Source organism: Galeopterus variegatus, unplaced genomic scaffold (assembly GCF_000696425.1).
Source record: "Galeopterus variegatus unplaced genomic scaffold, G_variegatus-3.0.2 Scaffold154, whole genome shotgun sequence".
In the NCBI taxonomy this organism is placed as follows: domain Eukaryota; kingdom Metazoa; phylum Chordata; class Mammalia; order Dermoptera; family Cynocephalidae; genus Galeopterus; species Galeopterus variegatus.
The window spans coordinates 247,756-268,939 of NW_007726265.1; the positions used below are offsets into that span (position 1 = coordinate 247,756).

The 21,184-nt window shown below is 50.0% G+C and overlaps 1 protein-coding gene across 1 annotated transcript; it reads left to right on the plus strand.

Moving 5' to 3' along the window:
- Nucleotides 1-63: 63 nt before the first annotated feature.
- Nucleotides 64-17,270, plus strand: ATP8B2 (ATPase, aminophospholipid transporter, class I, type 8B, member 2). Its single transcript, XM_008592542.1, has 22 exons — nucleotides 64-262; nucleotides 575-645; nucleotides 1,017-1,096; nucleotides 2,494-2,652; nucleotides 2,924-3,012; nucleotides 4,784-4,980; nucleotides 8,224-8,432; nucleotides 9,285-9,328; nucleotides 10,170-10,335; nucleotides 10,474-10,662; nucleotides 10,816-10,931; nucleotides 11,297-11,461; nucleotides 11,547-11,658; nucleotides 11,799-11,904; nucleotides 12,048-12,192; nucleotides 12,366-12,549; nucleotides 12,712-12,935; nucleotides 13,170-13,253; nucleotides 13,580-13,825; nucleotides 13,976-14,114; nucleotides 16,061-16,191; nucleotides 16,442-17,270. Exons 1-22 carry the CDS (start codon nucleotides 209-211, stop codon nucleotides 16,718-16,720), a joined length of 3,189 nt encoding a protein of 1,062 aa, XP_008590764.1. The 5' UTR covers nucleotides 64-208; the 3' UTR covers nucleotides 16,721-17,270.
- The last annotated feature ends 3,914 nt before the right edge of the window (nucleotides 17,271-21,184 follow it).

Genomic DNA, 21,184 nt, shown 5'->3' on the forward strand with positions numbered 1-21,184 from the left:
TACCTTTCTGAGTTCTTTTCTTTTCAGTTCCGCCACAAGAGTGATAACCAGGTGAATAACCGTCAGTCTCAGGTGCTGATCAATGGAATGTGAGTGGCTATTGGCAAGGAGAGTTCTGGGGAAGGAGGGGTTCCCCAGGGAACCTCTCTAGCTACTGACAGCCTCCTCACTGTCTTCTTGTTGCCTCAGGCTCCAACAGGAACAGTGGATGAATGTCTGTGTTGGTGATATTATCAAGCTAGAAAACAACCAGTTTGTGACGGTAAGGGAGAAGGTGTCCCTCTTGGCCTGCAGGGCTCTTCCTCTTTGGCTTTTTGGCTGAGAGGGATGCATCTTTCCTGATTACTGTTGCCTCTTAAACACCCATAGAAGGAAATTTTCTTTCCTTTTTTTTTTTTCAAGGAAACTTTCTTGAGTAGGGGGCTTCTGTGTCATGTTAATATGCCTGGGACTAGCCATTCATGTGCTTGGAACTAAGCAAACCAGGAATGCCCAGCAGAAGGAGCGATGATCAAAGAGTCCATTGAGGGTAGAGGTTTGGGTATTTGGACTTCTCATTAGATGTTCTCTCTAGGCGGATCTCCTCCTCCTTTCCAGCAGTGAGCCCCATGGGCTGTGTTACATAGAGACAGCAGAACTCGATGGGTAAGTGGCATGCTCAGTGGCAGCCTTCTCCTTCTGCCTCCTTAGAGGTAAAAAGATTATTTACTTATTTATTTTATTTTTTTTAAGATAACCGGTAAGGGGATCCTAACCCTTGACTTGGTGTTGTCAGCACCACGCTCTCCCAAGTGAGCCACGGGCCAGCCTCTAAAAAGATTATTTTTGAAAGAGGTTCCTAAGTCTGGGCTCTGTGCTTTGTAGAAAATTTAGGGGTAAGAAAGGCTTTGGATTTGTAGAAGTTTTACCCACCCAGTGTTTTCTGGGCTAAGCAGTAATACCCTATGGTCAGTTGCCCCCAGGTAGAATCTAGAGGATGGTGAGGAAGCCAGGACTCAGGAATACTGTCCTTCCAGAGAGACCAACATGAAAGTGCGTCAGGCGATTCCAGTCACCTCAGAATTGGGAGATATCAGTAAGCTTGCCAAGTTTGATGGTGAGTTAATTTGGAGAAGCTGCCTTCAGGTGGAGGAGGTGGGTTGGGTTTTGGGGTTTAAATTGTGCCTTTTCCTTTTGGCTTATTGCTGTGATTATGCAGCTCCCTGGACTTTTTTGGGGTAGGAATGTTGCGACTGCCAGGTGGCTACCACTTGCTTTTGAGCTGATGGTCATTCTAAGGGAGATTTGTGGCTCATCACTCCCCATTTGCTGTGCATGTTGAGAGAAATTCAGCTTATTCTTTTTGCTTTTTAGCTCGGAATAATGATATATAGTTCTTTTTTTTTTTTTTTTTTTTAAAAAAAGATGACCGGTAAGGGAATCTTAACCCTTGGCTTGGTGTTGTCAGCACCACGCTCAGCCAGTGAGCGAACTGGCCATCCCTATATGGGATCCGAACCCGTGGCCTTGGTGTTATCAGAACCACACTCACCCGAGTGAGCCACGGGCCGGCCTGATATATAGTTCTTATAACAAGACAAACTGTACAGAGTGTATAAGAAAAAGTTAATATCCCCTCCTGCCCTTCAATTCTACCCTCCTTAGGTAGCCATGTTAACTGATAGTTCAGTGTGTATTCATCCACACTTTCTATATATGTTTGTATAAATGTATGTAAACATAAATAAATGGGGACCGTGTTATACCAAAATCTCTGCAACCTGCCCCTTTTTACCTATTTAAGTACTTCATAAGTATCTTATTACTATATAAAGAAATTTACTGTGTTCTTTTCAATAACTGCATAGTATTTCATAGAATTGATTATCATAATTTATTCAGTTATTCCTTGACCATCCAGTTATTTCCAGTCTTTTACTGTTCAAATAATGGTTCAATAAAAAATGTTGTGACCTATGCTATTATTTCTGTAGTATAGAGTCCTCAAAGTGGGGTTACGGGGCCCAAGGGCATATATACTTTTTGTTTTCTTGTGGCTGGCTGGTATTGGGACCCAAACCCTTGACTTGGAGTTATCAACACCGTGCTCTAACCAACTGAGCTAACTGGCCAGCCTGTACTTTTTTTTTTTTTTTAAAGATGACCGGTAAGGGGGTCCTAACCCTTGACTTGGTGTTGTTAGCACCACGCTCTCCCAAGTGAGCCAACTGGCCATCCCTATATAGGGACCTGAACCTGTGGCCTTGGTGTTATCAGCACCACACTCTCCCGAGTGAGCCACGGGCTGGCCCCCAGCCTGTACTTTTAATATTAGTTCATACTGCCTTATTGTTTTCCTAAAACGTTGCAACTGCTCACACTGCTGCTGTCAGTGTGTGGACGGGCCCATACCCTTATAACCTCTCCCTCAGCTGCTTTTTCTCTTTGTTTTATTGTCTTGAGGTCGGGCTGTAGCCTGAACCTTGAACAGTGGCACTCTTATCTCTCATTCAGGTGAAGTGATCTGTGAACCTCCCAACAACAAGCTGGACAAGTTCAGTGGAACCCTCTACTGGAAGGAAAACAAGTTTCCCCTGAGCAACCAGAACATGCTGCTGCGGGGCTGTGTGCTGCGAAACACCGAGTGGTGCTTTGGGCTAGTCATCTTTGCAGGTGAGCCTCCTAGCATCCAAAGAAAGGAGAGTAAGAGTTAGTGAGTCAAAAAAAAAAAAAAGTCAGTGACTCAGCCTTCCCCCAGAGGTGTGGAATGAGGCTGGGTGGACTAGTACAATATATTAGGTAAAAATCCTCCAGCCCTGAATATAAGCGCTTGTCCAGCCAGAGTCTCTGTTCCACTCTGATGTCCTGCAGTCTGGGGATCAGGGCAGAAGCCCAGAGGCAGATTTATTTTTTGGCTTTCCCAGCGCTTCTCATTCTTTTCTAGGTCCTGACACTAAGCTGATGCAGAACAGCGGCAGGACAAAGTTCAAGAGAACAAGTATTGATCGCCTAATGAATACACTAGTGCTCTGGGTAAGTCTTGCCACATCTCGTTTCCTGCCCCTTCCTCTCTGGTACCCCCTGGGTGGTTCCCTTTTCTCCCATCTCTCTTCCCTGGCCAATAGTCAGTTTTCAGGTTTGGCTTTAAAGCCACTGGCAGGTCAACTACTTAAAGACAGTGTTTATTTCAGGCTTCTTTCAGACTTGGAAGATGTTATTTAAAAAAAACCTTAGGACCGTGCATGAATCAACAACTTAAAGAAAGCTAAAACAAATCATCCGTTCTCTGGATTCCAGCTATGATGATGACTTAGTGTAGCATGTGACCTTCTGTTTGCTTTTGCCAGGGACAAGGAGGCCTTCATGAGGATGGAGAGGGAATTAAAGAAAAATTTCCATTTGGAAGATGGTTAACAGGGTCTTTTTCCCCCAACTTCTAAGAATGAAGGATCCCAAAGGAAAAGTTTCTGTTTTATTTTTTGGCAGTTCCTGAATCCTTCTCTTGTTTAGCTAGAAATCTGAGCTTCTTGTTGGGCTCTCCTTCCTACTTGCACCCCCACTGTCTGCTGCCACCCCCATATGCCAGCTTGCACTGCCTGGGGCCAGCCTTTGGTGAAATAGTTTCCACCCTGACTTTAAAGGATTTGTAGAAACCCAGCCTGGAGGAGAGTGGTTGTCTATCATACAGAGGCTCACTTCGCCCCCTGGTGGTCTTTGGGTACAGGGTGATTCCTGTTTTGTTTAAAAGCCTCAACAGTGGAGGCAGCTTTGGAAATAGGTATTGGAAATCAGATAGTGGTCTCAATTTTTTTCTTTTTTTTTTGTCTTTTTCGTGACCGGTAAGGGGATCGCAACCCTTGGTGTGGTGTCGCCCACACTGCGCTCAGCCAGTGAGCGCCCCGGCCATTCCTATATAGGATCCGAACCCGCGGTGGGAGCGTCGCTGTGCTCCCAGCACAGCACTCTCCCGAGTGTGCCACGGGCTCGGCCCTCAATTTTTTTCTTTTTTCTTTTTTTTTTTTTTGTCTTTTTGTCTTTTTTTTCCGTGTCCGGCAACGGATCGCAACCCTCAGTGTTGCCCCCGTACCGGACCGGGGACCGGCAATGGGATTGCAAGCCTCGGTGTTGCTCCCACGCCTCGCTCAGCCAGTGAGCGGGAGCCGGTCTGTATGTGGGATCCGAACCCTCGGACGGGAGCGCCGCCGCGCTTCCCAAGCGGCGCACTATCCAGTGCGCCACCGGGCCGGCCATCAATTTTTTTCTTTTAATCACCAAAAATTTCTATGAACGTTCTTCAGCTACGCCAAGCTTTATAAAATTTTTAACCAGTCAAGAGATCTACATTTATGAAGATACAGTTTGTTTCCCTGGTTAAAATAAAGCCCATCTGTATGAGATAATGAACATTATAGTAACCTGGCATTTTTGTTGGCTTGTGGAGGCTTAGCCCAGGTAAATGGTAATTTACAATAAGCTTTTCTGGAATGTTGAAAGTAACTCACTCCCACTGTTACCACCTTTGAGGACTACTGAAGGTTCCATGATGCCAGATTGGGAGCTACTCAGCTTTATTTCAGCTTCCCCATCATACGGATGGGAACACATTAATAGAGAAGGCCACATGGTGGTCAGTGGTAGATGAGAACCTGTCACCAGTTCTGAGCTCTTTCCAATAGTGCATGCTACCAGTTTAAAGATACCCGAGCTTTTGAGGGCTCAGGGTACAAGTGATGACCTCTTTCAGGGAGGCTCTTTTGAAGGCTTCCCAAGTGTCAGCCCACCTCTGTTTCTCATTCCTCCCCAGATTTTTGGATTCCTGGTCTGCATGGGGGTGATCCTGGCCATTGGCAATGCCATCTGGGAGCATGAGGTTGGGACACGCTTCCAGGTCTACCTGCCTTGGGATGAGGCAGTGGACAGTGCCTTTTTCTCTGGCTTCCTCTCCTTCTGGTCCTACATCATCATCCTTAACACCGTTGTGCCCATTTCGCTCTATGTCAGGTATGTGCTGACTCTGCTCTGGGGTCTCTCCATGGAGCCCAGGTGGCCCCTTGGAATACTTCTTTTTTTTTTTACATGAAGCTAAAGTCCTCCAGAAGGAACTTGGACTTCTCTTCTTTCTGTACTGTGAATGTTTTATGTTATCTGTTTATCTTTGTGTGCAGAGCAAACTTTTTACCATGGTATCCTGGCACATGTGACTGTATTAGAGCAGAAACCATACTGATTTATTCAGCTCATATTTATTGAATGCCTGCTTTGTACAAAGAAGCATGCTGGGTGCCCTGGCACATACAAAGATGAATTAGGAGGGCCGACCCTGTGGCGCACTCAGGAGAGTGTGGCGCTGGGAGCGCAGCAGCTCTCCCGCCGCGGGTTCGGATCCTATATAGAGATGGCCGGTGCGCTCACTGGCTGAGTGTGGTGCGGCCGGTCACAAAAAAAGGACAAAAAAAAAACAAAGATGAATTAGGAATGGATCTCCTTCTTTCTAGCACCTTAAGTCTAGTAGAGGAAGGAAAATTTAAACAGTATAAAACAGAAAGGGAACAAGTGCTGTAGAAGTCTTTCTAGAATCTTCTGTGTGAAGCAAGGGGACACAGAGATTTGCAAGGTGGCCTCTGCCTTCAAGGGCAGCAGACGGGTCAGAGAGGGGAGATCTATATAGTGAGTGTCAGGCACTGAAATGCCATGTGGGAGACACGAAGTGCCAGGAGGGCTGGAAGAATATTGCTCTTTGTGTGGTTAATCAGAGAGGACATCTCTGAAGGGGAGGCAGTTGCACTGGGCTTTGAGTGGTGACTGAAATGGGTGAAGGTGGAGCCAGAAAGGGGAGAAGAAGGAGAGGGCTAGAAACAAAGGCATGGAGGGCCGGCCCGGCGGTGCACTCGGTGGAGTGCGGCGCTCCCGCCAAGGGTTTGGATCCCATATAGAGACCTGTCCGCTCACTGGTTGAGCGCGGTGCGGGTGCGACACCGAGGGTTGCGATCCCGTTACCGGTCACGAAAAAAGACAAAAAGGAAAAAAAAAAAAAAGAAAAAAGAAACAGGCATGGAGATGTAAACCTAGGAATGGCTTATGGAACAGTTTGGTGGGAGCATGGACCATGAGCGAGGAGTTGTGGGAGGGAAAGCTGAAAACACAACTGTGCTCCTGATTATGGAGGCTCCTAAATCTTTGCTTGTGGACTTTGTTCTTGGTAAATGCTTAAAGGTTTTTGAAAAAAACTAGAGATGCTTTAGGAAGTATTGGCTGGCAGTGGTATGCCCATGAATAGGATCAAGGAGACATCTAGGATGTTTGAGGTAGAGAGAGTGTTCATAGGAGCTGGGACTGTGAGAATGAAGGGCAGGAGAGGGATGCAAGAGGAGGATGAAAGAATGGCCAGAAGAAGGAAACTTTCTTTCTCAGTGCCTTGCGCTTGGGGTAAGGGAACCTGACATTTTTAAGGAAATGCTTTGTGGAGGTGCTCAAAATTTCCCATCTTCCATCTGTTGTTCACACAGATTCCCCAAATAGTTCTTGAGTCTGCTCACTAGCCACCAAATCCTAGTGCTAATGACAGTGAGTAGAAGATAAAGCATGTCTGTGCTGAGGTTGTACAGTTTGGGCTTTTCACAAGCATTTAGAGGAGAAAAGGTTCCTGGTTTAGTCCTGCCTTCTCGTTAGCCCTGTGACCTTAGGCCAACTCACAATCACTTGGGGCCTTACAGGATTTCAGTTTTCTCACATAAAATGGTAACAGTAATACCTGTTTTATCTTCTTCATAGGGATGTCTTGATGTAAGATACTGGATTGGAAAATACATTTTAAAGATTAAATTATTATACAATATTGGGTGGTAGCATGTCCATCATTATTTTATTTTATTTTATTTTTTTCTTTCTTTTTTTTTTTTTTTTGTCTTTTTTCGTGTCCAGCAACGGATTGCAACCCTCAGTGTTGCGCCCGTACCGGACCGGGACCGGCAACGGGATTGCAACCCTCGGTGTTGCTCCCACACCTCGCTCAGCCAGTGAGCGGGAACCGGTCTGTATGTGGGATCCAAACCCTCGGCGGGAGCGCCACTGCGCTCCCAAGCAGCGCACTGTAGCAGTGCGCCACCGGGCCGGCCCGTCATTATTGCAACTCCAGTTCTATATTACCATTGGAATGTTTTCTCACTTACAACCTAATTTTGGTTTCCCATCTGTGGGCTTTGCTGTCCATGTTCTGTAACTAATTTCACTTAAAGCCCTTGGTGGGGAGGAGGGGGGAAAAAAAAGCCCTTGGTTGCTGCCTAAGAAAGTTTTCTTTCTCAGTCTCATCAGGTTACAGCGTATATTAGAGGGCGGGCGGGAGGGAGATTGATAAGCTGCATGGGGACAAGGCTGTGAAGACGTTTCCAGCTATGTCATTTTTTGCCTGATAATGGGATCCTGATAGGAGCCTCAGTCAGGTTGGAAGCAGGGTTCCAGATACCTTGGCTGCAATGGACCTAAACACAAGGGCCGTTTCTGGACATGCTAACAGCCCATTACCAAAGGTAATAATTAGCAAAGAGAGGGTGTGAACAGACCTGGAGATGTTAAAAGCACAGTGCCATTGTAAATTGGTATTATCCCCAGATTCTTGAGGCCCCTCTCCCTCTGGAATCGGCTCCTCAGCTTTGCCTCGGTTCTTTCTGAGAGCCACAGGGTCGGCGTGGAGCCCCGAACCCAGGGTGGAAGAAGAGTGCTCCGCCTGGGTCAGGGCAGTGAGGAGTGGGCTTCAGAGCCTTCTCGGTTTCCTTTCCCCAGTGCGGCCCCCTTTGAAGTGGCGTCTTATGTTGCTGTGGCGTGCACAGCGCCCTCATTATTTCTCTCTCTCTTTTTTTCTCTCTCCCTTCCCTCTCGCACTTTCTCTTGTTTTTCTCTGCATGGTTTCTGTATTAATAGTTCTGAGGTAAGAACTGGTTGAGTGCCTTGTCTACAGTCCCTTTTGCTCCTCTACCTGTGCTGTCTGTCCTGCCTGCCCAGGCCCTTTGCACCTTTTTGTCTGGAGAGCATCAGGAGGGTTGGGTCGGGGATTTCCTTTGCCAGCTGTAGGCTGCTGGCTCACCTGCAGGCTCTCCTTGCCCTTTCCCACCCAGGTGCCTTCTCCATGCCCAGGTGTCTTCTCCATTTTCGTTTCTCCCCAGGCAGAGGGCCTGCAGCGAAGGCCCATGTGGGTGGGGTGCCTCCTCCCCTTCCTGCCCCAAGCCTCACCTCCTGTCCCCTGTGCAGTGTGGAGGTCATCCGCCTGGGCCACAGCTACTTCATCAACTGGGACAAGAAAATGTTCTGCATGAAGAAGCGGACGCCCGCGGAGGCCCGCACCACCACCCTGAACGAGGAGCTGGGCCAGGTGGAGTACATCTTCTCTGACAAGACAGGCACCCTCACCCAGAACATCATGGTCTTCAACAAGTGCTCCATCAATGGCCGCAGCTATGGTATGGCACTGCCACTGGGGATGGGGGTTTGCATCTCGCCTGGAAGGACAGTGGAACTGGGACTTCCACAGTTCATCTTGATGTTTATTTACTTCTTTTGTACTTGGGTCTGAGGGGCCTTGAAAGGGTTCGTGCTGTATCCTGTGTCAGGAAGCAGATCCTGAGAGACCTTCCCTTGTCCTCCCCTGGTTCCTGCCCCCTGGTCTCAGCTCCAGGCAGTAGGGGGGCTCGTTGGCTGTTTGAAGTGAAGCCCAAGACACTGGCCTCTGGGCATCCTGGCCAGGTTGGACCTTGGCTACCCCGATGGAGTGCTAGACTCTCCCTGTGTTGCTGCTCAGGGTCCTTGTGAGTCTCTGGAATGCGACCATGATCTTCCCAGTGTGGCCCTGCTGCAGTGGCCTTGTGGCTGAGCTGCTGGGATGGTTGGGCTGGAATGTGTGGAGCTGACTTTTTGTAACTGCTTTCTATACTAACCAGAACCTTATGGCCAGTCTTTGGAGTAGACATAAAGAGTGCAAGGCACTCGAGGAGGCCTGGGAGCCCTGGGTGGGGGAGGTATAGAATTGGAGCTGCCCTGAGGGTAGAGCCTCCCAGGGGACAGGGGTGAGCACAGGGATGGGGAGCAGTGGACACCATGACTCTTTCATGGCCAAGGTCCTGGGGTTCTGGGGTCCAGGGTGCCTGTTGCCTTCTGTCCCTCAAGTCAGCAGTGTGAGTGTGGGTGACATCTGCTTGACTATTAGGGTTGGGGGTTCCAGGTGCCTGAGGGGTTCTGCACTGGATATTTCTCCCCTCTGCTCTAAAGATCTCCAGCCCTGACATTGCTTTTCCTTCTGTCCCGGCTGTGTGTAGGTGACGTGTTTGATGACCTGGGACACAAAGCTGAATTGGGAGAGGTAAAATCCAGTCTCCGTAATTCTATGTGCCAATGAAACATAGGGTACCTGACAAGTAACACTTGGCTTAGTTAGGAGCATTGTGTTGTCTGGGCGGGAAATGGAAGCTGCTTGGAGAAATGTGTGTTTTGGGGCTGGTCCATGGCTCACTCGGGAGAGTGCGGTGCTGATAACACCAAGGCCACAGGTTCGGATCCCATATAGGGATGGCCGGTTAGCTCACTGGTGAGCGTGGTGCTGACAACACCAAGTCAAGTGTTAAGATCCCCTTACCGGTCATCTTTTAAAAAAAAAAAAAAAGAAATGTGTGTTTTGGGGCTGGTCCATGGCTCACTCGGGAGAGTGCGGTGCTGATAACACCAAGGCCACAGGTTCGGATCCCATATAGGGATGGCCGGTTAGCTCACTGGTGAGCGTGGTGCTGACAACACCAAGTCAAGTGTTAAGATCCCCTTACCGGTCATCTTTTAAAAAAAAAAAAAAAGAAATGTGTGTTTTGGGGCTGGTCCATGGCTCACTCGGGAGAGTGCGGTGCTGATAACACCAAGGCCACAGGTTCGGATCCCATATAGGGATGGCCGGTTAGCTCACTGGTGAGCGTGGTGCTGACAACACCAAGTCAAGTGTTAAGATCCCCTTACCGGTCATCTTTTAAAAAAAAAAAAAAAAAGAAATGTGTGTTTTAAGGAGAAGAATTGGTGGCAGAAGTAGGAATTTTGAGGTACATAGTGGACAGGATCTTGGGCTGTCCTACCCAGAGTTGGGAGGGCAGGAACAATCCCTTCCCTGGGATGCAGCCTGGCAATCCAGCCTTTCCTAAGAGCCTTTGTACCTGTTCCAGAGGCCTGAACCCATCGACTTCTCCTTTAATCCTCTGGCCGACAAGAAGTTTTTATTTTGGGACCCCAGCCTCTTGGAGGCTGTCAAGATGGGGGACACCCACACGCATGAGTTCTTCCGCCTCCTTTCCCTATGTCATACTGTCATGTCAGAGGAAAAGAATGAAGGTGAGCTGAGGAGCTGGCTCGAGTCGGGCCTCTCTGCTCTGCTGTGCTCTGCAGTGCAGTGGGGCTGGGGCATCCTGGGTGGGGCATGTGGCTGAGAGGGTGGCCACTGCACCACACGCGTTCTTCTTCCTCACCCAGGAGAGCTATACTATAAAGCCCAGTCCCCGGATGAAGGGGCCCTGGTCACTGCCGCCAGGAACTTTGGTTTTGTATTCCGCTCTCGAACCCCCAAAACAATCACTGTGCATGAGATGGGCACAGCCATCACCTACCAGCTATTGGCCATCCTGGACTTCAACAACACTCGCAAGCGGATGTCAGTCATAGGTGAGGGCAGGACTGGGGTGCTGGGGGTATTTGGGTAGCATACAGGCCTGGAATAGGTGTGGTGTGTTGAGTGACTCTTGTTGATGTGTTTAGGTTGGGGATCTTTGCTTGCCTTAATTTTTCTGGCACTTTCTCCCTCTGCCCCATTCATAGTGCGGAATCCAGAAGGGAAGATCCGACTCTACTGCAAAGGGGCTGACACCATCCTGCTTGAGAGACTCCACCACTCCACCCAAGAGCTGCTCAACACCACCACTGACCACCTGAATGTAGGTGTGAGGAGAAGAGGAGCCAGCCTGGTGGTTCCGCTACTCCCAGTGTTGGAGGGCAAGGATGGGGGTGTGACTTACTTCTTTATTTTTTGTGGCTGGCTAATACATGTTTGTTTTGTTCTGTTGTATAAGTTTAAGGTGTACAATGTGATGTTTGATGTACGAAGTGATTTCTATAGTCAAGCAAATGAACACATCCGCCATCTCACATAGTTACCTTTCTTTTTGTGGGGACAGAGTACCTAAAATGTACTCTCCTAGCAAATTGCCAGTGTACAGTACAGTGTTACTAATTGTAGTCCTCATGCTGTACATAAGCTCTCTGGACTTGCTCAGTGTAGCATGTCTATGTCTGCCTCCAGGAGTATGCAGGGGAAGGGCTAAGGACCCTGGTGCTGGCCTATAAGGATCTGGACGAAGAGTACTACGAGGAGTGGGCTGAGAGACGACTTCAAGCCAGCCTGACCCAGGACAGCTGGGAGGACAGGCTGGCCAGCATCTATGAGGAGGTCGAGAGCGACATGCTGGTACGGGCTGCAGGGTGGGCTGAGGGTGGGCAAGGAGAGTGCATGCCTGTGACTCTTGTGCCAGGGACCCTTGTGGTAATTTCAGCTGCTGGGTGCAACAGCCATTGAGGACAAGCTTCAGCAAGGGGTTCCAGAGACCATCGCCCTCCTGACACTGGCTAACATCAAGATATGGGTGCTAACCGGAGACAAACAAGGTGAGAGTCCAGCAGGGCTGAGGAAATTGTGTCTGGACAGTGGCCTGTTGGACCCTTGCATGGAGCCGAGGACATCAGGCAGGAGAGCATGCTGACCTTGTTGGATGCCTGTCCGTAGCTCCTGCTTTCTCTCTTGGTAGAGACGGCCGTGAATATAGGCTATTCCTGCAAGATGCTGACGGATGACATGACAGAAGTGTTCATTGTCACTGGCCACACTGTCCTGGAGGTGCGGGAGGAGCTCAGGTAAACAAGAGGCCCAAGAGAGGCAGATGCTCTGCAATGTGTCCAGGGCTTAGGCGGGGATTTCTGGACCCTGTCTGGGCTCGAATCCCTACTCCCCACTGCTGTCCTGGAAGACCACTACCATCCCATTTCCACCTTCACAGGAAAGCCCGGGAGAAGATGATGGACTCATCCCGTACTGTAGGCAATGGCTTCACCTACCAGGAGAAACTTCCTTCTTCCAAGCTCACTTCTGTCCTGGAAGCTGTTGCTGGAGAGTATGCCCTGGTCATCAATGGTCACAGCCTGGTAAGTATCACCATCCTTAGCTTGGGTAGTATCTTTCCAGAGAGCATTATATCTTCTCTTGTCCTCATTCCCCTTGACTTCAGAGGGGGCTGTGGTCTTTAAGGGGACTGGGAGGAGCTGAGACTTCTTCTCCTGGGAAGACTGTGGCTCTCTCAGGTGTCTCTGTGTTCCAGGCCCATGCATTAGAGGCAGACATGGAACTGGAGTTTCTGGAGACGGCGTGTGCCTGCAAAGCTGTCATCTGCTGCCGGGTGACTCCCTTGCAGAAGGCACAAGTGGTGGAACTGGTTAAGAAGTACAAGAAGGCTGTGACACTTGCCATTGGGGATGGAGCCAATGATGTCAGCATGATCAAAAGTGAGTGTGAGCTGTGCAGGTGTATAGGCTGGGCAGGAGGGTAGGACGGGGCCCATGGAGGTCTCGGGACCAGGGAAGAATGACAGGGGAGGGGGGTTTGTAGCTTGATGGGATCTGAGTGTGTGGCCCTCTTCACCTTCTTGTCATCACTTGTTCCTGCAGCGGCTCACATCGGTGTAGGCATCAGCGGGCAGGAAGGGATCCAGGCTGTCCTGGCCTCTGATTACTCCTTCTCTCAGTTCAAGTTCCTGCAGCGCCTCCTGCTGGTGCATGGGCGCTGGTCCTACCTGCGCATGTGCAAGTTCCTCTGCTATTTCTTCTACAAGAACTTTGCTTTCACCATGGTCCACTTCTGGTTTGGCTTCTTCTGCGGCTTCTCCGCCCAGGTAGTGAGCATTCCCGGTCCACTGTGATGCATGTCTGTAAACTCCTTAAGGGCAGAGGTTGTATCTGTTCATCGCTCAGTCCCCCAGGGCCTAGCTGTTGGCTGGTGCATGCACTTAAAAAAATGCTGAAAGAGTAGATAGAAAATTCCTTAGGGCTCCCTGTATGTCACATCAGCTGCCTTCCTGGGCCCGATTTGCATGCTCACTCCTCTCTTGCTCCCTGTTCTCTTCCAGACCGTCTATGACCAGTATTTCATCACCCTCTATAATATTGTGTACACCTCCCTCCCAGTCCTGGCTATGGGGGTCTTTGATCAGGTATGGAGGAGTTTCATGATCAGGTGGAATGGGGAGAAGGACGTTGCTGTGAATGAGTCACACTGATATGGTGGGTGTATGATATTTGTGCCCACTGCCTGTGGTCACTTGGAAGGCAATTCTGTCAGCTGGGGAGGGTGTGACTGGTTCTTCCTCTCATCTGTAACTCCCTTGGGCTATTGAACAAAGATTGATTGGGGGCAGCTGGATGAAGTTGGTTCTAACTGTCAAAGACTTTGGAAAAGGGACAGTGTCTGCCTTTGGCCATCCTGAGTCAAAATGGCAGCTTCTGTAGCCTCCTGTGCCACATGGTCCTCCCCACACAGGATGTCCCGGAGCAGCGGAGCATGGAGTACCCTAAGCTGTATGAGCCAGGCCAGCTGAACCTCCTCTTCAACAAGCGGGAGTTCTTCATCTGCATCGCCCAGGGCATCTACACCTCCGTGCTCATGTTCTTCATCCCCTATGGAGTGTTTGCTGATGCCACTCGGGATGATGGCACCCAGCTGGCTGACTACCAGTCCTTTGCAGTCACTGTGGCCACATCGCTGGTCATTGTGGTCAGTGTGCAGGTATGAGGCAGTCCAGGAACTGCCTTCTGCTCTGGAGAGCAGAGCCTCCTGTCCCTGGGGCTGCTCTGGGCACCACAATTCTGTTTCTGGGGGAGCTGTACAGATTTTTTAGGGAGTGCTCCAGCCTATGACAATACCTACTATTTTCAGATTGGGCTAGATACAGGCTACTGGACGGCCATCAACCACTTCTTCATCTGGGGCAGCCTAGCTGTTTACTTTGCTATCCTCTTTGCCATGCACAGCAATGGGCTTTTCGACATGTTTCCAAACCAGTTCCGGTTTGTAGGTGAGTTCCTGTGTCTTCCTCTTGAATCACAACTGTTCTGGGCATAACAGGGTAGTCAGCCAGCCTGCACATCACAAGCATTTATTCAATACTCCTTATGCACCAGGTATTCCGTGAGGTGCTGTGGGGAAGTCAAGATGTGTCTGATCCAAGCCCTGCCCCCAAATAACTTACATATCCATGAAAGTGAGGAGCAGCATGACTGGCCATGGGGTGTTGGGGATCCCAGGAGGCCAGGGGTGGCAGACTTCAAGGTCAGCATGGTGGCTAGGGACAGCCTCCCAGAAGAAACTGCTGTGAGTGGAGCCAGGACTGGGAAATCGGATTCCAAGCTGGAGGGCTGGAAGGATGAAAAGGCCACTTGATTCTGGGCAACAGAGAATGCTCCAACTAGGGTGGGGCAAGAGCCCCCTTTGACAATCAGTGGGAGAGAGGCTAGAAAGGTAGGACTTTTGTAGTATCAGGGTGCCAGGCCATCAGGCTTGCATTCGACTTGCCAGGAGTATGTATGTATATATGTATTTAGAGGAAGTGGGGAGTGGCGCCAAATGTGCTTTAGAAAGATGAAGCTGGCAGTGATGGCCTGTGACGAAGCTACTGTAGTGATCAAGTGCAAGGCTGTACAGAACTGGTGCCAGGGAGGCTGTGGTGGGTGGCAAAGAGGAGCTGGTTGGGAGGAATGAGGTGAAGGAAGCATTTGCTTCAGATCTGTTCGTTCACTCATCCAGTGGGCATTGTATCAGCACCTATGGTGTGTCACTCATTATTTTGGATGCTGGGGGTGCAGCAGGGAACAAAACAGGCAAAGCCCTTCTGGATTTTATGTATGAGACAGACTGATAGTTTGCAAGTAAACAGACATAATGTCTGGAAGTAATAAGTCCTATAGAAAACATCAAGCAGGGTAGAGAGTGACAGGTGTAGTCCACAAAGACCTTTTGAGGAAGGGACCTAGGCACAGAGAAATCTGAACACAGAGAAAAGGAGCAAGCCATGTGGGTCTCTGGGAAAGGAAATCCAGGAAGAGGACACAGCAATACAAAGGCCTTAGTCGGGGGCTTGTGAGGTCGTCTGTAGCTGAGGAACTGGGGAGGGGTGGAGCAAATGAGATTGGGGGGCTCTGGGAGGAAGTGGGAGAGGGATGAGAATCAGTCCAGACTATTTAAACCTTTATAGGTCAGAGTAAGAACTTTGAATTTTAATATAAATGTGATAGGAAGCCATTGGAAGGTTTTGAACAGGGAAGTGTCATGAACTGTTTTGTGTTTTTAAAGGATCACTCTTACTTTTTTGTGGATAGTAAAGTATAGGGGCAAAGGTAGAAGTGGGGAGACCGGTTAGGAGGCTATTTCAGTAATCCAGGTGAGAATGATCGTGGCTTAGAATGAAGAAATGAAAGACACAAGAAAAAAAGAAAAACAAAACAAAAACAAAAGAAGGGGGAAGAAAGAATGATGGTGGCTTGCAATAGAGTGAAAAGTGGTGGGTGGGATTCCATAGATATTTTGGAAAGGGAGCCAACAGTCTGGATGTGGGATCGGGGCAGACAGAGATGAATCAAGATTGATGCAGGGTTTTCAGTCGGAGCGGGAGAGTGGGTGATAGGCAGCGTTTCCTGAGCTGGAAAGACACGGAGCAGATTTGGGGTGGAGGAAACAATAGTTCACTTCTGGCCATGTGAAATTTGCAATTCCTGTTAGGTGTTCAACAGAGATGTCAAATAAGGCCTGAAGAAACAGGTTTGGAGTTTTGACAGAGTCTGGAGCCAAAGTCACATTCGGAGATGTACATTTGGGAAGTGGGCAGTGACAAGAGGGAAGCAAAAGATGACTTTTGTGTTGAGACTAGAGAAGTAGAGCTGCCGGAAATAGAAATGGGGAAGTCAGGGGGCTGCCCTTCTGTCCACTTCATTACTCCTGAGGCTACCAGCTCCTCTCCACCCCCAGGGAATGCCCAGAACACCCTGGCCCAGCCCACGGTGTGGCTGACCATTGTGCTCACCACAGTCGTCTGCATCATGCCCGTGGTTGCCTTTCGATTCCTCAGGCTCAACCTGAAGCCGGATCTCTCTGACACGGTGAGAAGCCAAGCTGTCCACTTCGGGGGACAGAGCTGGTGTGGCAGGAAAGGCCTTTGGCCTGAACACTCATGTGGCTGTTTCTGGGCTGTGTGACTGCTTAGTATGTCAGTGGTAGTCATCCACTATTCCTCAGGACAGATGTTCTGTGTGGCCTCGGAGGATCCGGGGTGCTCTGGGTCCCTTCTCTGTGGTGATGTCTGACAGTGCCACACTGATGGATGGCTCTTTCCCTGTGCCCCCCAACCAGGTCCGCTATACCCAGCTGGTGAGGAAGAAGCAGAAAGCCCAGCACCGCTGCATGCGGCGGGTGGGCCGCACAGGTTCCCGGCGCTCCGGCTATGCCTTCTCCCACCAGGAGGGCTTCGGGGAGCTCATCATGTCTGGCAAGAACATGCGGCTCAGCTCCCTTGCGCTGTCCAGTTTCACCACCCGCTCCAGCTCCAGTTGGATTGAGAGCCTGCGCAGGAAGAAGAGTGACAGTGCCAGCAGCCCCAGCAGTGGGGCTGACAAGCCCCTCAAGGGGTGAAGACTGGGACTGAGATGCCCTGTGCCAATGACCAGAGCACACAGGGCCAGCCGGTCGCCGAGGGAACAGTGTTTTGGAACTGTGGGTCCTCACTCCTTGCCTCCCGTCTCCCCTGGTAAACTCTATCCTGCTGGTCCCACCAGGAGTGGCTGGTGCGTCCCCAGCAAGGCCCTCCTACCAGCTGGGAGGCTGGAGAGAGCGAGCCCCCAGGGCAGAGCAGGGGCTGAGCCATTGAGAACCAGCCCCAGTGGGGGACCAGATGTGGAACCAAAACCAAGAAAAAACTGTGAGAGATTGGGTCTGTCCCTGCCCTGTCTGGGAGCCAACAGGGAGACTATAATCTCCATATTTTTTTACTCCTACTCCCCAGAGGGGCCCTCGTGGCCCTGTTCCTGAATTACACAAGAATGTATCATGCCGGGAAGCCAGAGACCTGCTGGGGCCTCTGGGCCCCTCACATCATGTATGTCTCTTCTCGATTTGTGTTTGTGTATAGTTTGGTTTTGTCTTTTTTATGTGGCAAGTGGAGAAGGCCTCTATGTGACTTTTATGTTGTGGTTGGTATCTTAACTCTCCTGGGAAGAGGCTGGCACACACTGGGGTGCCCCCACCTGGCTGGATGTGTGTGCTGGGGCGTGTTTGGGAGGAGCCACATCTCTCAGGTTGTCCTCCATTGGCTAGTGCCCTTGTGGGACAGAGGGGCCACCCAGGGAGGGAGGTCAGCCGGAGGGTATTGGGAAAGTATACAGGAGGGTTTGGTCCTGCCTCCTTCCTCACCTTGAGAGTAAAGTGCTGCACCCCTCCCCCACCACACACGTATATATCGATTCCTGGATTCTATAAGTCCTGCTGGTATTGGGCTGGAGCCTGGGAAAGTGGCCCGATCATTCTTAGTGAGCTAAAGCTGGGTATGGAATTTGGTCCTGGAAAACAAAAAGGTAGTTTTCTTTAATTTTAGATTTAGACACAAGTTCATTAGCAGACTTCCTCTGACTTTCCTTTTCCCTCCTCATCTATCACTTTCTTGTACCTACACCCCAGCACCCTGAGGTCATGCTGAAAGGGGAAGCTGGCCTCTCTGCTCCCTTCTCCCAGTAGACAAGGGGCCCCACCCCTCTAGGCCCAGCATTTGGCAAGAGGTGGTGGAGTCCTGTACTGGGTGGTGGTGCAGGAGGAGGAGGGCAGAATGGGCTTAGGCTAGGAGACTGCCTGCTCATCACCTGGCTTGACCTGGACGGGACTCAACTGGAGCCTCGTCACAGCCTGTCCTTTCTCCCCACCATCCACATCTATGAAGCTATTCCCCAAATTAGGTGTTTCCCAAGTTAGTTGCTACTAATCAGCCTTGGGAAGAATCCTTTCCTCTTCTTGGGATGTGTGTGTGTGCGCGTGCGCGCGCGTGGGTCGTGGGGCGGGGGGACTTCAGGAATGGCATGGAGCTGGGAGTGTGGTATGGGGATCTTAAATGTTGGGTGTGGGAGCCCCAAAGGAACTGGAGATGGGCTGCCGTGAGGTGGCGGTGGGGTGGACAGGGAACAGGGAAAGGGAAGTCTGGATGGGGAAATCCCTTTTGGCCACACAGTTTACAAACCTGATATCATGTCTGTTTGTCTCTCGAGGTGAGAGTCTGATTTTTTTTTTTTTTAAAAGATGACCGGTAAGGGGATCTTAACCCTTGACTTGGTGTCAGCACCATGCTCAGCCAGTGAGCAAACCGGCCATCCCTATATGGGATCTGAACCCGGGGCCTTGGTGTTATCAGCACCGCACTCTCCCGAGTGAGCCATGGGCCGGCCCGAGAGTCTGATTTTTATACCAAAGAGGAAGTGATTTTTTTTCAAATTAGGTTTGTCTATATTATATAAATAAATATAAATAAATAAATAAATATATATATATATATATACAGCTATATATATTATTTTTTTGGTTCTCTCTCGTTTTTTAGGGAGGGAGGAAAGTACCAAGTTGCATTGAGCTGTAATTAAGGAACATTCTGTATAATTTATGACACATTTCTATACTTGCAAAAATTATATCATTTTATGGATATAAGAGAAAATGCCTTTTTATAAAATTCCAATTTCTGAAAAGTGTGTAATTTGTCTTTTTTCTGATGTTTAACCAAGACTAGTGGTGAAGGTAAAGACAAACTGTCTCTTAAATGGAATAGAGTGGGTAGATCTGGGCTGAGGTGGAGAAGACCGACTTTGACTGTGGGGCACAGCACTCCTGTCTATACACCTGTTGGGATCTGAGTTTCAGCTGAAACATGGGGCAGGGGGCAGTGGGCAGTATTGAGAGGCAGATCGGTGGGGACTTTGTGTTCAGCTGATGACTGGTGCTTAGAACCTCGAACAGTCTGCTTTTCCAAACACAGGTCGACCTCATTCCTGACACATGCCAGATGGCCGGGTAGGGAAGGTACCAGGTAAATATTTTAAGTTTTATTTATTTATTTATGTTTTGACTCCCCTGTTCCTCCATGCCTTTTACGATGGCACTAGCCTCATAGCCTCACATCCTCCTGGTTTTTCAAGTTAGTATCAAGGAGCCTAAATATATACCAAGTCTCTGCTGGAACTTAGTGGATAAGGCGAGCTTTCCTCCAGGGAAGGGAGAGTGGGGTGAGGGCCAGGGTCCCAGGAAAGCTAGGGCTAGGGGTTAGTGCTGGACTGAAGACAATCGGCCAATGGCCAACATCAACAAAACCCAACCCTGCCCCCAGGCTGGTTTCTTCCTCTAACAAGTCTTTTCCATCATTCTGTCATGGGACGATCCTTTTTCCTCCTCTTCTTCTCAAAAACAGAGTTCCCAGTACGTACTAAGCTCAGAGGGAAGGCATAAAGATAAGATCAGCTTCTCAAGGAGAAATAGTTCAGGGCAGGGATGGTGCCACAGACCTGCCAGGAACACAGCCTGATCCCTGCCTCCCCACAGGGACAGCCTGTCCAGTACACACCAGCCTATCTCCAGGCTCTGTCTGGATCCCTGAGCTTTAAGCAGCAAGTGACAGCCGGCCTCAGTCTCCCCACCCCCAGGACACAGAGACAGGCCTTAATCCCTTGAGGCTGGTTAGGACCCTAGCTCTGTCATCCACCAAAAGGCTGATGCCCCCCATCCCACCCATGCTAGGTCCCAGCACTGCCTGTGCGTCCTGCTCCCACTTTCCCCCACTGCCGACTGACAGAGGTTTCAGAGGATGACCCCTGCTCCTCACTGATGCGGGGTCTTCCTCTCACCCAGGATCCTGTTAGATATATTTGAGGGGCAGGGCCAGCATTATTTTTACTCTCATTGCTACTTGCAGACATTTTTCCTTCCATTTTTGTATAAACCTCCTTTGAGTCTCCTGCCACTCAGATTTCCCATTTTCTCCCCTCCTGGCAGCAGGATCCTTTGATCTCCTACTTCTTTCCCTGTGCTTGTTGAGGACTTGGGCGCCTGCCTGATTGTCTCTTTTCCCTAGTCCCACCATCATCCTAGTGCCTTGCCCAACTGTGAGGATGAGTCTGTCTGACACCCTAGCTTCGTTCCTCCTCGGCCTCCTCATTTTAAGGGCATTCACCTCCACTCCACCAAAGCAGCACATGCCATGGGCACCCCACTGCCATCAGGAGTAGCTCCACCTCTGGAATATCACAATCCAGTATTTGACCGTCCACGTTCTTGGGCCTTTCCACCTTCCACATGTTCTCCCAGCACATACTCCTTGTAAGGCCCCATAGAAGACCCCAAAGGAGGCACTCCCTAAAACATGGTGCTTTTCTCTTCCGGGTCCTAACAATCTCGGCGGCGCCAAGGTGCAGCCTATCAGAAATCATTACCTGCCCCCGGCCAATCAACTACCGCCCCGTGTACTAACCACCCTCTCCTGGAACCCGGCTCTATATAAATGTATGCTTCTCCCCCAAATAGAGCGAACTTCTCCGGTGAACTGTCAGCTCGGGTCCTGTTGTCCTTTCATTGGTGCCGAAACCCGGGAAGGAGCTCACCCCTTACCCAAGGGGACTCCTTCTTGGACCTCCTTCACTCTCTCGGTGGTTCCCGCTGCTGACGCTTCACCCTCGTCCGTTTTCTCTGGTGTTGGCTCTCCGCACCCACCACTGGCTCACCTAAACGTAAGTCTCTCTCCGGGGGCGCCATCTTAGGCTGGGCTACCGTAATCATCTGGTATCCCTCTGACACCCAGCCCTAAGACAGAGAATACACCCCACCATGGCCTTCAGGGCACTGGGCAGACCCCTAGGTATTCTCTCGTCACATTAGGCAATCCACATTCCCCTCCTTTCCCAGCCCAATTAAAGGCGACCTCTTCAGGGTGAAGCTCCCATTCTCTTGCTTTTTCCTTCAATCTGGTATTTCTGTTTCTCCGAGCCCAGGGCTCCCAAAAATCCTGGCGCTGGGTTCCTTCGAGCCTCCAGGCACTCGCCCTCACCGAGGTGATGGATGGTAAAGTGACGA